This window comes from Mastigoproctus giganteus, chromosome 4, assembly GCF_048544385.1.
Source record: "Mastigoproctus giganteus isolate SK-2022 chromosome 4, ASM4854438v1, whole genome shotgun sequence".
Taxonomy (NCBI): domain Eukaryota; kingdom Metazoa; phylum Arthropoda; class Arachnida; order Uropygi; family Thelyphonidae; genus Mastigoproctus; species Mastigoproctus giganteus.
Window position 1 is genome coordinate 92,184,652 of NC_143578.1, and position 14,822 is coordinate 92,199,473.

Consider the following 14,822-nt stretch of genomic DNA (forward strand, 5'->3'; position numbering starts at 1 on the left):
ACTTCAAAAACATTCAGAGAATCATCCACACCCAAACAGTGTAAGATCACACAATAGTGTACCATGATACATCACTCCATTACACAGCTTTCTCATATTCCAGAAACCAAGTATGATGAGTTGTGCACCACGCAAGTTGATACTGTGCATTTTCTGCTGTGATGTTTACCTTTGTATGTTACATTTCTACCATAAAATCAAGTTCTATGCAGTTCCCTGTGTATTTTCCTTGTAATAATATCAGTTTCTGCAGCTTCTCTGAACTCCTAGTTGACAGTATTCAATGAGGAATGATTGAATCTACATACATCTCTGAGAGCACCCTCCAGTCTCTTTCCATCAATTTTTGCAATATATTCAAACATTTTCTGGCTCTAGTAGTATAGGACATATTTGGTAATTCCATCAGCCACTTGATCTAGAATGTTATAGTTTTTCTGCAGTGGCACAAAACTACTGTGACATTCTAGAATAACTCTGATTGGAAGTCTGAGCTCATTTGTCTCAACCCATCTAATATATTTCACTGATTGTGTCTACTTCTAGCACTAAGTAGCTTTTATATTTATTGCTGATATGCTGACAGCAGGTATGGTTCATTTTTCCCAAGTCCTGTACAGAATATCCTTAGTAATATAGATGTTGATGGCAACCTATACACAAAGTAAAATTTGTTATATGGAAATAGCCATTCATTTCAAAATAAAACAAACACACCATTAATACTTAAGATACATAAAAAATTAAAGAATTAGCAATTATTAATTCATTCAATAAATAGCAGCAATAGGTTTACAATATAAATGGGGAGGAGAATAGATAAAAAGCATTCTTCAGAAGAGAGAAAGCTAACCACAGTTGTAAGTGAAGAAATCTAAACTTCTATTTCAGTCAGTTTTAAAATAAGGATAAGACTTTCGTTGCTAGCTTAGTTTTATTTATTTATTTATTTTGTATATTTATTCTTGATTAACATATACACAATGGGCTTCAATGTTCCAAGAATGAAAATACATCCTACTTATAAGAAAATATGCACTGAAGATACAATCAAACACTGTTAATAAAAATTTACACCCAAATGATAAGAATGTAATTAGCAATTTTAGTTTATGGGTAAGAGTTTAGATACCAACCTTATATTGGAAAGGCAACGTACTCTGCATTGGTACAGTAATGATTAAAAGTGTCCCCAAGGGGGAATGAGAACAGCACAAGAATATTTGGAAACAAGTAGTAATTTTCAAAAATTCTAAAGGATGTGATGTGCTTAGATATAATTGTTTGAGATGGTAATATTAAATACTTGTCAAATTGTCTGAAAAACTGAAATAGATAGGTTAATCATATTAGTATAAGGGTAAATCAAAAAGTAAAATGCAATTTTATTATTATTTTTTTTTATTAAATCAAGAAAAGGAAAATATGAAAAAAATTTAGTAATATTTTTAAGCCCGCAAACTTCTTAATACCATCCAACAAAAATGTTTTCAGTTGTTCGTGAAGCCCTTTCTGTACTACTTCTTTGACTTTTCAAAATTAATGATATGTAATGCTTCCTTCCTCTTCCTCCCGAGAGCTAAAAAGGTGATGGTATGAAGGGGTGAGGTCTGGACAATACAGCAGATGAATGAGACAGAGCAATATCATGCTGCAGAACACCTTTTGACAGTAAACACGAATTGCACCATTATTATTCCAGAATAGGTCCATTCAAATTCTAAAACAAAGTCAACATGATTCTGCAAGAAGAGGGCACACTTGAATTTTCAGGTTGTTGAGATTACACATTTCCATTCCATGCTTTGTTGCTTGCTTTCAAGTTTGTAGTAATGAACCCATGTTTCACCTCCCATTACAATATAAATGGGGAAGAGAATAGATAAAAGGCATTCTTTAGAAGATAAAAAGCTAACCTGTTGTCAATGAAGGAATCTAAACTTCTATTTCAGTCAGTTCCAAAATATGGATAAGACTTTCATTGCTAGCCCCTTCTGCTGTTGTAGAAATGCATCTCCTTCATCACAATATCCCATAAAAATTGCAGCCAAAGCTCAAAACACTTCTGTTTATGCTCATCAATGAGAACTTTGCAGACCTACCTCAAACTTTGTGAAAATTCAAAGTATCCAATATGATGCCTAACCTTCTGACAACAACAGAAACAGTAATCTATCTGTTTTTTTGAATAAGAGCATTAACTAACTTGATCAGCACCATTCACTGCTGAAATTGTCAGACACCTTGAAGATTTATATTAGCTCCATTTGTTTTGTCATTATTAAGCCTTTCCACCTTTTTTTGATTAATACACTTTCCTCCATATTGTGCTAACATTCTTCTCTGAATCTGGGAGGGTTTGACTCCCTCTTAACACAATCAAACACTTTCACAATCAGGCAATAAATTTTTGCTATTAAATGTAATTTAATAGCAGAACCAACACGATTACAGCTGTATAAAATAGATAGAGTACAGGCAACTGGCAACAAAGGTACCTTTTGTACCTTTCAGTGAAATAAACTGCTTCTTAATAATCAAAATAAAAATTACAAACTAAAATTGTCACAGTTTCACAAAAGTGTGTTTAAAGAATTTTACTGTATTACAACTTGTTTCTTGATCCTGTTAGTATGAAGAAAAGGAAGTCATAGAAAAAAGGTTGAGAACTGTGGTAAGTATTAGAGGTAATGTGGAAGGACAAAGCTAGCCTAGAAATTAAATATGAAGTAAGTTTCACATGGTAAAAGCAGGTGACGATGGCTATCTGAAAACAAGATATGACATCTAGTTGATTTCTTTCACAGTTTATTTTTCAAATAAACTTACACTATTAATAAAGTTATTACAGTAGATGACGTAAATACAGTCACCCTCAGAGAAATTAATCCAGAAGTGAAACTGGTTATTTCATGATATTGACCAAAGCATTAAATAGTACTCTAGTTATGTACACACAAATTATTAAAATTATGACAACAGTGAGCAAAATATTAATTATGAACACAGATTACTAAATGATTTACATGATGAAAAACTAATGTGTTTAAAGCATTTTACATCTCAGAAATCACGAAGAAGCAACTTGGTTCTCACTAGAATAAAATATGAATAGTGAAACAATTTCATCGAGGTTTGGTTAATGCTCTTTCAGCGGCATACTGCATCTCGTTTGGTCAAGGAATGATCTTAGACTTTGCCTTAAGGAGTCAGGCATAAAACATGTCTATTGAAAATAAGCTATAGAATAGCTGTATTCTGGTAGTATCAAAATGCAATTTAATTTTTGATTTTATGTAATAGATATAGTCATCTTGTATATTTCTATATTCATATATTTATAATGTATTCTTCACATTGCAAAAGGCACACTGTCCTCCTCTCCAGTGGTGCAGACATTTAAGTATACAACTCATCCATAAAAAATAAAAAAAAATTATGAAGATTACACTAATCAAGCTACGGGAAATTAGTATCTACAAAGAGTAATATATAAAGAAAGGATTTTTAAACTGTCATCATTAAAAGATATTTACAACTTTTTGCCAAACATACAGATCTACTGTTAATTGAAAATGCAGAGAATATATACCAAGGTATAAAAAAGCACACCTGGCAGTCTGGTACTTGTGAATAAGTTTAGATATTAGTATTTAAAGCTTGTAATAGAAGTCAACATTTTACTTGATATTAAAATGATGTACAATGAAGAATAATTTTTATTCAAAAATATAATTTTCATGTCTCATTCTATAATAATTTCAGAAACCTGAGAACAGAAGCAACCTCACAACTAGCAAGGTTGCTAAATGGTACCCAGTTACCACCACTATATAAAGAATTTTACAATAGTTAATTAAAACAATTATCATAACAAAATATCATGAAAAGTAAGCATTGATGCTTGTTTACATGCTGACAAAGCTTGTCATAAAACGTGACCAGTTAAACAATAGATGAATGGCATTGTCTAGTTTTTAAAAAATATAACCAGGCCTGCAAAAATTTACTTTAGAATATAATTTAGAAATTAAATTATGTAAGAGATGCTTAGTGATATGATAGTCATGATTTAATTTATAAAATCAACAAATTTACCATTGAAATCTTTTCAAAGTATGTATATTTTATCAGTTTATCATAAAAAATAACTACAGTTTATTCTTAACTAAAGTTTAAACACAGCAAATCTCATTTTATTTGAAATCTTTAACTTATTTGACAGAAATTCATATGGAAAACAACTAAATGCTACATCTGTACTCTCTCTGTATATATTAACAAATAAATTGAGGAAACAAATGCCATTCAGTATATTTTGCCCCCTCTAAAACACACACAAACACACACCCACCCACCCAATCCCTGTGGAAGTCAGTAATTTTTATATTTATGCAACTGACATTCCATGTGTAAGTTGCAATGATGTTCATTTGCTATCACAGTCTTAAGTTATGACTTGCAATTAAGGCAGTGCTATTTGGAGTTATTTCCAACATTTATTCCACTGTTGCTTCTTCATTTTCTTGTTAACAGGATTTACAATGATGATTTCTAAGCATTATGTACATTTGGTGGTCCCAACACTGCTATGATTTTGAATCCACCGGCATTGTCTGTTGTGCACATACTTTAGCATGGACACGTAAAAATTCTGGTTTACTAGCTTCTTCCTGTATTTTTGCTGCTTCCTTTTCTTCTTGCTATAAAATATAAAATTGACATGTTACACATTTAATAAATTAAAAAATAATATGCATTTGCTGATATAAAGCAAATTTCAAAACTAGAGTTACAAAGAAACCAAATAAAAGCTAAAAACCAAACCCAAGAAACTGATGATGTACTTCATTCAGATTAAATTTTTTCATGAAGATTTGACCTACTGTAAGATTTCAGACTACACATAAGATTAATCATTGAAAAACAAAGGAAGACTGTATTTGGTATGGTAGAATGAGATTTAACAAGATTATAATGGTAAGAATTAGAAGAAATGCAAGATGTTACATTAAGTCAGCTTTATCTTTAGATATGGATTCCACAGAACCATCAGTATGTAACAGAGGTGGAAATGTGGATAAACAAAAGTTGCAGATAATAATTTTGTCAAGAAACCAGAAATTGAAACTATCACTGGGCATGATGCAAATTTCCTACTGCTGGACTTCTTAAAATATAATTGATTTTTATCAATAACTTGCTAACAACTGATGTAAGCTTTAGGATAGAAAGAAAATTAAGCACAAGCAAATGTAACATACTTTATTGTTATACTGAACAGCCTCAGTACAGTTTCTAGAAACCCATGATTTAGATAAGCCTTTCTCAAACTGTTGTGTGGATTGCAGGAAGGGAGATGTAAAAACACTCCTGGGGGAGAGGTACAAATGTCTGAAATTTCTAACTATTTAAAAACTGCAAGAACAATTTTAAACTGAGGGGGGTGGTCTGAAGAAAATTAAGCTAAAAGGGGATTCTTATTTCACTACAGTTTTGAGAAACACTAGTTTAGATAAGGATGTGAGTTTGTGAAATGTGAAAAAGGATTTCATCATAATTATTTCAGTGACACAATCTGAGGTAGTGTTAGAATCAGAGGTTAAAAAAAAAAAACCCCAAGATTAAAAGTTTTACAGCTCGTCCCATTTTGCATTGCTAGTTGTCCTCTAGATGCCATGCAACAGCAAAGCAACTAGAGAACAACTAATGTTAACTATGTACGTTAAAGGGTTATTTGATATGACAAGATTAAGAATTTCGGTAGGAATACTAGATACATTCCTGCTAGCACCCTTCCTCAAAAAAAATAAAAAATAAATAATAATAGAAAGTTATTTTAATATATTTTATACTGATCAATGAATAGATAAAAAAATATAATTTGGAATTAATAAACCACAACTATATTCTAATAGTTTACAACAAAAAAGCAGAATGTTTTTTATTTTGTTTCTTACAATTTATAGCTGAAATCAAATTTTAGATTAAACTGTATATGGGCTGGTAACTTTTCAGTAAAGTTTATAGTAAAGTAAAAATGGGAATTATTTGCTTTTTTAATTTTTAAAATTTGAAAACTATTAAATTTCCAGATGCACCATCCTGTAAGTGAATAAATGTCATATATGCAGCAAGGTACAGTCCACCCCTTAAAACATGGAATGGCTTCAGCAGTATGCTTCCCCCACAAATACACACTACTCAAAGATATACCATACACACAGCTGGCAGAGCAGAGGCAGCAAGAATATTTGCTAGCTGGATGCATCCTCCTTGAAATATAAGGAATGTTGAATCTCAACACAGTACCTATGACAACTTCTGAAGACATGGCTCATACTGCTTCACAAAGAAATGGAGAAAGGTCAAACATGGTTTTTGATCACTTCTGGTCTCCTTTACACAAAGTAGTGTTATTTCATCAAGAAAAGATTATCTACTGCCTAGGAATTCCTAGTGTTAGAGGCTCAGCTATTCCTTTGCAGGGTGTGGACAAACTAACACTTGTTTATGTTGTTTCACATCTGGTTACCTCTGGTATACTAAGCTGTTGTTGTGGTTTTTAGGAGCATTAGCAACTAAGGCCATATTGCTCCGGGATATGCGGTGGTCATTCCCTGACCTTTCCGCATCTTCCGTATTTGGTGGTGACTGGCTCGAACCCCGGTCTAATAAAGAAGCATATGATACGCACTACTGCTCCTTCCCACCTGGCTACGGAGGCGCCCAGTATACTAAGCATTCATGTGAAATACTTGTATATAACCTGTTGTTAGATCACACTGCTTTCTTTTAACATTCACAAGACTGATTCAAATAAGTAAGGTGCACAAAAAAATAATAAACTGAATGAATTTCAACAAGACTCAAGCTTTTAAATTATCATTTAAAGAATTGTCAAGGAATAAATATTTAGCAAAAGTGTGTAGCGACATTATGGCTCGCATAATAATGTTATTTTCTCATAATCTGGAAGTGCTTAGGCACCCGAACTCCTTAATGCTAGCTTCTCTTATGTTTGTAAATAAATAGTCTCTTATGTTTGTATCTGTAATGTTCATTACAGACACAAACATAAGAGAAGCTATCTGTTATTCTCTTAAGTATAATGGGCATTCCACAATAAGATGTTTTACTATGAGGCAAATATGCCCAATCTGTAATCTGGAAGGTACGACTTTAGCATTAGTATTAGTAGAGGCATATGATGCAAGAAAGCAAGCTTATTCAGCATCAGCCAAAAAAAAAAAAAAAAAACCCACACCCCTCCCATTTCACCCCTCCGTTCGTTCGAAATACCTGTCCAGTTGAGCTTTAAATTTGTTTAGGCTATCAACTTCAACAACAAGTGATGGAAGTCGGTTCCACCAACCAACCACCCGCTGGCCAAAGGCAAATTTCCGCACATCTATCCGACATCCGTCCTTCCTCAATTTGAATTTATGCCCTCTGAGGTGATTATTCTGAGAAAGATGAAGAATCCCATTGGCATTGAGCATGCTCAAACCATTCAAAGCCTTATACACCTCTATCAGATCACCTCGCCGGTGCCTAGTCTCCAAACTCTGTAATTTGCAAAACTTAAGCCTTTCTTCGTAAGAGCAACCCTTTGTTCCATTCACTAATCTTGTTGCCCTTCTCTGTACCCGTTCCAGCAGCTCTACATCCTTCTTGAAATGAGGCCTCCAGACCTGTATACAGTACTCAAGATGTGGCCTAACCATTGCCTTATACAAGGGAATAATCACCTCCTTATCCCTGCTAGAAAAATTCCTGTATATCATTGACAAGACACCATGAGCTACTCTTGCAGCTCGTCTGCACTGCTCAGAGAACTTCATATCTGCCTGCACAATTACCCCCAGGTCCTTTTCATTCTCCACCACTGTCAGTGTAGTACCGCAGAGTTGATACGTTGCTCTGGGGTTACTGTTTCCCATATGTAGTACTTTACATTTGTCAATGTTAAACTTCATTTGCCACCTCTCAGCCCATCTGTTCAACCTTTCCAGATCCTGTTGCAGCAGCATAGCATCAGTAGTGTCCTTAACAACCCTGCCAACCTTTGTATCATCTGCAAACTTGGACATTAAACTTGATATCCCATCATCAATATCATTCATAAACACCGAAAACAACAACGGACCCAACACTGAACCCTGAGGAACTCCACTAATAACATTAGTCCACGTTGAGCAGTGTCCATTGATTACCACTCTCTGTCTTCTGCCACTCAACCATCCCCTTATCCATAGCAGCAATTTGCCTCCAATGCCACACTGCTCCAATTTGTGCAGCAGTCTTCCATGTGCAACAGTATCAAAAGCCTTTCTAAGATCCAAATATATAATATCAAAGTTATTCCCTGCATCCAGTTCTTTTGTGACTACATCATAGTATCCAATCAAATTGGTCAGGCAAAACCTGCCCTTAACAAAACCATGCTGCGTCTGAGCTATAACTGAATTCTTGTCTAGATGATCCTGAAGTGCTTCTTTAACCAGTGCCTCCATTAATTTACCTGGAACAGAAGTTAAACTAACAGGTCTATAATTACTTGTGTCAGCCTTTGATCCTCCTTTGTGAATTGGGGTTACATTTACACATCTCCAGTCTATGGGTACCTCCCCTGAGTCCAAAGAAGCTCTCATAATTATGGCTAGGGGTTTGCTTACTTCCTTTGCTGCCTCCTTTAATATAACTGGATAGATCCCATCCACCCCAGGTGCCTTTTTTATGTTTATCCTCAACAATCTCTCCTCCACTTTCCTCTCAGTTATTACAAAATCATCCAGCTCACTGCCAATGTTTACTTTACCTACATCATTCTCCTTCCTGAATAACTCCTCATGCGTGAATGTAGATGCAAAATACTCGTTTAGATTGTTAGCCACCTGAGCAGGATCCTCAACTGTTGAACCATCAATATCCAGTGGACCAATCTGATTCATCCCTTTCCTTCTTGAGTTTAAATATGTAAAGAACTCTTTTCTGTTTTTCTTTGCATCCTTTACCAAGGATTTTTTGTAGTCTGCCTTTGCCTGCCTAATCTCCTTTGTGACTTGGTTACAGACCACCTTATCTATCATAGGCTTCCATATCACCCATTAATTTGTATGTATCCCATGCATTTTTCTTCTCTGCCACATGTCTCATTAGTTCATCTGACAACCATTTAGGCCTAAACCTTGAACAATATTTCTTAGTTGGTATGTAAAGTCTGGTAGCCTCCAAGATTAGTTCCTTGAATGCTTCCCATTTTGAGTTTGCTGTTGGTAACATCATCAGTTGGTCCCACTGTATAGAATTTAAATACTGTCTCGGACCATCATAGTCGCCTTTACGAAAACAAAAACCCTTCCCTTTACCTCTGATGGTAGTTACCTCCTTGAGTAAATCCCACTTCAACACACTGTGATCACTGCCACCTAGTGGTTCATTTATCTGCAGATTCTTAATGCATGAAGAATCACTACTGATAATCAGATCAAGAGTATTGCTCCCTCTTGTTGCCTCACGAACATGCTGATGTAGAAAACAATCATCCAATAAATCCACAAAAGCCTTGCTAGTGTGCGAGTGTCCTTAACTTCCAGTCAATATCCCACAAATTCCAGTCAATATCTGGGAAATTAAAATCCCCCATTATAAGACTCTCTGATTTACTGGCCCACTCTATTTCCCTGTACAATATCTTATTATACTCATCAGAGTCATTAGGCCTAAAGCACACTCCTACTCTCAATTTTGATTTCCCTATGCTTATGTCACACCAAACTGACTCGACACTGCCCTGTCCATCGATGTCGACTGGCTTCACTTCCTTGGACTTTATGTGTTTCTTAACTAATAGCATAACCCCTCCTCCCCTCCTGTCCTGTCTATCCTTTCTATACACATTGTATTCCCCAAATTCCAGTTCCGCATTACTTATATCTGTGTGACACCACGTCTCTGATATCCCAACAATATCTGCCTTTGATGTTTTGAGCAATACCTCAAATTCATCAAATTTATTTACCAAACTTCTAGCATTGGTGTACACGCAGGTATACATGCACCTGTTTCTATTCTTAGCTACCCTAACACAACCCATGTGTTTACTTGTACCGCAATGACTCCCAGCAGTCTCTGAAATATCCTGCATCTTGTTTTTCAGGCTTCTGCTCATTTCAATAGAAGCAGTGCAAGAATCACTTCCACCTCTGCCAGTGGCTACTGTTAATCTATTAGTCCTTGTATCCCCCCCAACTAGCAGTTTTCCGACCCACCTAACACTGCCTCGACAGCATCAGCAAATATTCTTGCACCCTTTCTATTTAAGTGTATCCCATCCCCGTAGAAGCAATCTCTCCTGTTAACAAGTACAGTCCAGGCTGAAAAAAATTCTACCCCTTGAGCCTTGCACAATCCCTCCAGGGCCGAATTGATCGACAAGGCTCTCATCATATACTCCCTCCTATCATGTCTGGGCAGAATTGCAGACACTTTCAAATTCAACCCTAATTCACGGCTTTTTTTCAACAGTGACCTGTACTTGCTAAGTAATTCCGCCGGTCTCCTACTCTTAATATCATTAGTGCCAACGTGTACAACTATATCACCTTTTGTGCCCTTAAAAGATGATATCCGCTCTACAACGTCATCAACCTTTGCCCCTGGCAGACATACCCTGGTCCTATTCCACCTATCCTTTTTACAAAGCATGTTCCCCGTTTCCCTGACAATAGTCACCAACAACTACTAGTTCCTGTGGGACCAGCGCATTCTGCCTAGGGGGCTGCCTCTGTGTTGCCTGATGACCAAGTGCAAGCTCTGGCGTTGATGTTGGCGGCTGAGAGCTTGATGGGCCCCTCAAGCTATTTCCTTCGAGGGCATCCACCCTGTCCTTCAAGCTCTCATAAAGGCCCATAACAACGCTGAGTTGTCGCCTGATTTCCTTGCACTCCTTACATCGTGCACACACAAAGACATCCCCCTTGGCAGTATCATGTCCCGCACCCGACTGCTCCGCAAACATCAAGCAAACAGTGCATTTTAAAAGACTGTGATTCAGAGGGCAACTGCCCCCCCTCAGTTCTCCCCTGAACCACAGCACTCCCACTAGCTTGAGCCTTTTGCTTTGCTGCTCTGGTCAGAGTCATGATTCTGATTTAATTCAATAAAATTTCAAAACAAAAATTAAATCCTTAAGTTATATCCCAAAACAGTTATGTTATATTTTTTTTCTCGTTATCTAGTGTTTTCTACGAGTTCCCTTTATACAACTTCCGTATCACGTGTACCACTATAGTTATGTATTAATTATTTGTTACGATTAAGTCGTATATATATATATATATATATATATATATATATATATATATATATATAGAGTTAAAAATACAATTTAATTGACAATAAAGTTTATCAAGATTAATAGATTTACTGATTAATTGACAATATTATATTATGCACTATACTACACTAAGCTTATGCTATTGTGTAAAAATGGCGGGAATTCTCGAACGGTACTTCTACGGACTCGTAAGTATTGATTAGCTTCCAAATCTCGCTATCTCAATTTAGAATAAACTAAGGATCCTGACTAGGTCTATAATCTACTTATAGAAGATAATTTGATATAACAATTGGTTAATAAATCGACTAAATTTGGTTAAAAAAAAAGACCTCTCGTTCAATTTGTAACACGTGGATTTGATACCGTTACCGATACTAAGTAATACCTACAAAATCTCTGTCTAAGTTAAACTTTAAACTAAGTATCGTAACTAGGAATATAAAGCTACTCTAGAAAATAAGTTAATGTGACAATTTAAGCTAATAAATCAGAAAATAAATCAGGAAAAACTTCTCTGTTCCAAGAGCTTCAAGGAGCTTCTTCTTCCTTCCTTCCTACTCCCTATTAGACTTGACAGTCCCTGCTTGTTATCATTCTTAATCTGGAACAATTTATTGCTTTTGTGCTCCTGCCAAATGAATAACCATTTTTTTTTTTTTTACTGGTAGAGCTGGAGCTCTGGTGATATACGACTGATATTTTGGATAGCAAAGTCTACTTATTCGTTTTCTGCGATTCTAATATGCCCAGGTATCCAACAGAAGATTTATTTCTGCTTGTTTACATGAAATTGCACAACTATTTGAATCTTTTGCAGTAAGGAATGACTGGAAAGGAATTTACAGTGAAGAGTATATACTGCACTTAAAACATTACAGATAATGTAATGTTTTAAGTGCACTGATTCTGTAATGTTTTAATAACTTAAAACATTACAGAATCAGTACAGATAATGGCTTGATGGTATAATGACTGTTTTATATTCTCTAAAGCTACCAAGATGGTTGTTGTTATTTGATTTTTAGGAGCATTAGCAACTAAGGCCATATTGCTCCGGGAATATGTGGTGGTCATTCCCTGACCTTTCCGCATCCTCCGTATTTGGTGGTGACAGGCTCGAACCCCGGTCTAATCAAGAAGCATGTGTTACGCACTGCTGCTCCTTCCCATCTGGCTACGGAGGCGCCCCACCAAGATGGCATACAAATCTGCAAAGTAAGTACTGCACTTCAGAGGGAGCTGATTGGAGTTGTTCAGTAAAACTGCAGCTGCACTTACTATGTTGGCAGTCTTGGAACCATCAGTGCATATTTGGGTGAAACTGAAAAAAAAAATCATGAGTGAGCTGCATGGATTTGCTTAATGCTGAAAAGCTTGGAAGAGCAGCATTCTTTCTCCATTGTTGGAAATGGTTATCAGCTTGTACCAAGGATATTTTCCATGGTGGAGTAGCCATTCTGACATCTGGAATGATTTTATTCAAGCCTAGTCCAACATGCATTTAAGCTCTAACTTAATGCCACTCTGTTTATTCTACAATGGGCTATTTTGATATAGGTTATCCACTTTGGTGTGAACAGGTGATGCAGGATACTGCCAATTTTATCCACATAGCAGAGAATGTCAACAAAGTTGTAGTATATGTTTGTGTGCTTCTATATAAAGATTCTGAACTGGTGATGCACAAAACCCCCCAGTAAAATTTGGAGCATTGTGTTTGGGTAAGGCATATATAGAGACCCACAGTGCAGTGATGTAACAATCTACACCCCACGACATAGCAGAAATTACCAAAAGTAGATTTAATTTCTCAACATGCTTGATATGTTCCAGAAAATTTAGTTTTTTTTTTATCTAGTATTAGAGCAAGAAGTCGAATATTAATAACAGATGAGAAAACAAGTTGCAAGTCTGGATTCAAGTGCAAGTTATGTTTATACTGAAAACAGATAGCAATATATATATTTTTTTGCATTGAATCAGCAGCTATGTTATTCCAATGAACAAGCCTGATAATGGTGCTTTGACACTATTAGTCATGTTTCAAGAATGGTATGAGATGGCAAGATGATCAACATTCAGGTATGCTCCAACTGTATCAGGAATACATTTAGTTATTGGATTGATCCTAATGGAAAAGACTGTGTTGTTGCTGTTTTTGGTTTTTAGGAGCATTAGCAACTAAGGCCATATTGCTCCGTTAATATGCAGTGGTCATTTCTTGACCTTTCCACATCCTCCGTATTTGGTGGTCACTGGCTTGAACCCCAGTCTAATCAAGAAGTGTGTGCTACGCACTGCTGCTCCTGCCCACCTGGCTACAGAGGTGCCAAAAGACTGTCGTACTAAGCATAGAAAGTTGGAGAACTACTTGCACACGTGTTTGGGAGAGAGACGCAGCAAAGCATACCTGAAAAGAGCAATTCCTTAAGAAGTTAAGGACAAATTTTATAAGGCCAGATTCATGGAGATCATAAAGAATCCCATATTGCCAAGTTATGTCAAAAGCTTTTTAAATATAGAGATATATTAGTAAATGCTCATTCCTAAGAAATGCACTTCATATATTTGCCTCAGCTTTGATCATGAGATTGACTTGTTGACCTCGCTCCTCAAAAGCTGTGTTGATTTGGACTTATTTTTTTGAGCCTAAAAGAATCATGTCAATCCAATTATTCTTTCCAAGTTTTTCCTAAAAACTTGTTAGCACAGTAAATCAGTAATTTTTTTTTTTTTTGGATTGGTATGGACCTTCCTGGCTTCAGAAGAGCTAACACAATAACACTAGCTATAAGCGAGTGGTGGGGTAGTCCTCAAAAGACTATTAAACAATTGTAAAAGTGTAGTTAGAGAATCTTCACTCATATGATCAATCGTGGAATAATAAACCCCATGGCCTGCAGCACTATTTCTTGATCATGCAAACTCCAGGGGCTCACATCTGGTGAGTATGGGCTTGGCACACCCAGGGTCCCAAGCTGGATATCATCATTCTTCTATTTCTTGGTGCGCTCTCTCTCTCTCTCTCTCTCTGTGTAATTCAGAAATTTTTTTTTTTTTTTTGACTGGTGCAGCATAAGCCTCAGGCTTCCTTGCACCACCATACAGCTAATAATAATAATAAAAAATGCACTATGTTAATTTGATCATAAGAGATACATTAAATAGAATATTTGCATGTAATATTAAAATTCAAATTATATTCTTTCTGTATTTATGCTGAAATGCATTCAGCAGTTTCAAATGTTTGAAATGGTGGGAAGCATTTCAAACATTTCACCTAGAGAATTGGCAATTTCGAGAGGATCAAGGATTTCTTTCCCATTTAGATGTAGTATTGGAGTGTATTTAAAATTAATTCTTCATGTTATTCCAAACTGTTACAATGTCTGTAGATCTGTTTGTGATGTAAGCACATCAGGTCCATGCTTCTTTTTCATTCATTTGTCTTACATGATGAGCTTTAGTTCTTTCTTTC

At 35.8% G+C, this 14,822-nt stretch overlaps 1 protein-coding gene across 3 annotated transcripts in view; it reads right to left on the reverse strand.

Annotated features, from left to right (window-relative positions):
- Positions 1 to 2,791: 2,791 nt before the first annotated feature.
- Positions 2,792 to 14,822, reverse strand: part of LOC150086912 (protein FAM107B-like) — a 222,140-nt gene continuing 210,109 nt past the window's right edge. For all 3 annotated transcript variants that reach the window (XM_090372807.1, XM_090372806.1, XM_090372808.1), the window contains one exon: positions 2,792 to 4,703. In XM_090372807.1, coding sequence (XP_090228933.1) covers positions 4,590 to 4,703 — 114 coding nt within the window. In that variant the 3' untranslated portion in view covers positions 2,792 to 4,589. The remainder of the gene's footprint in view (positions 4,704 to 14,822) is intronic.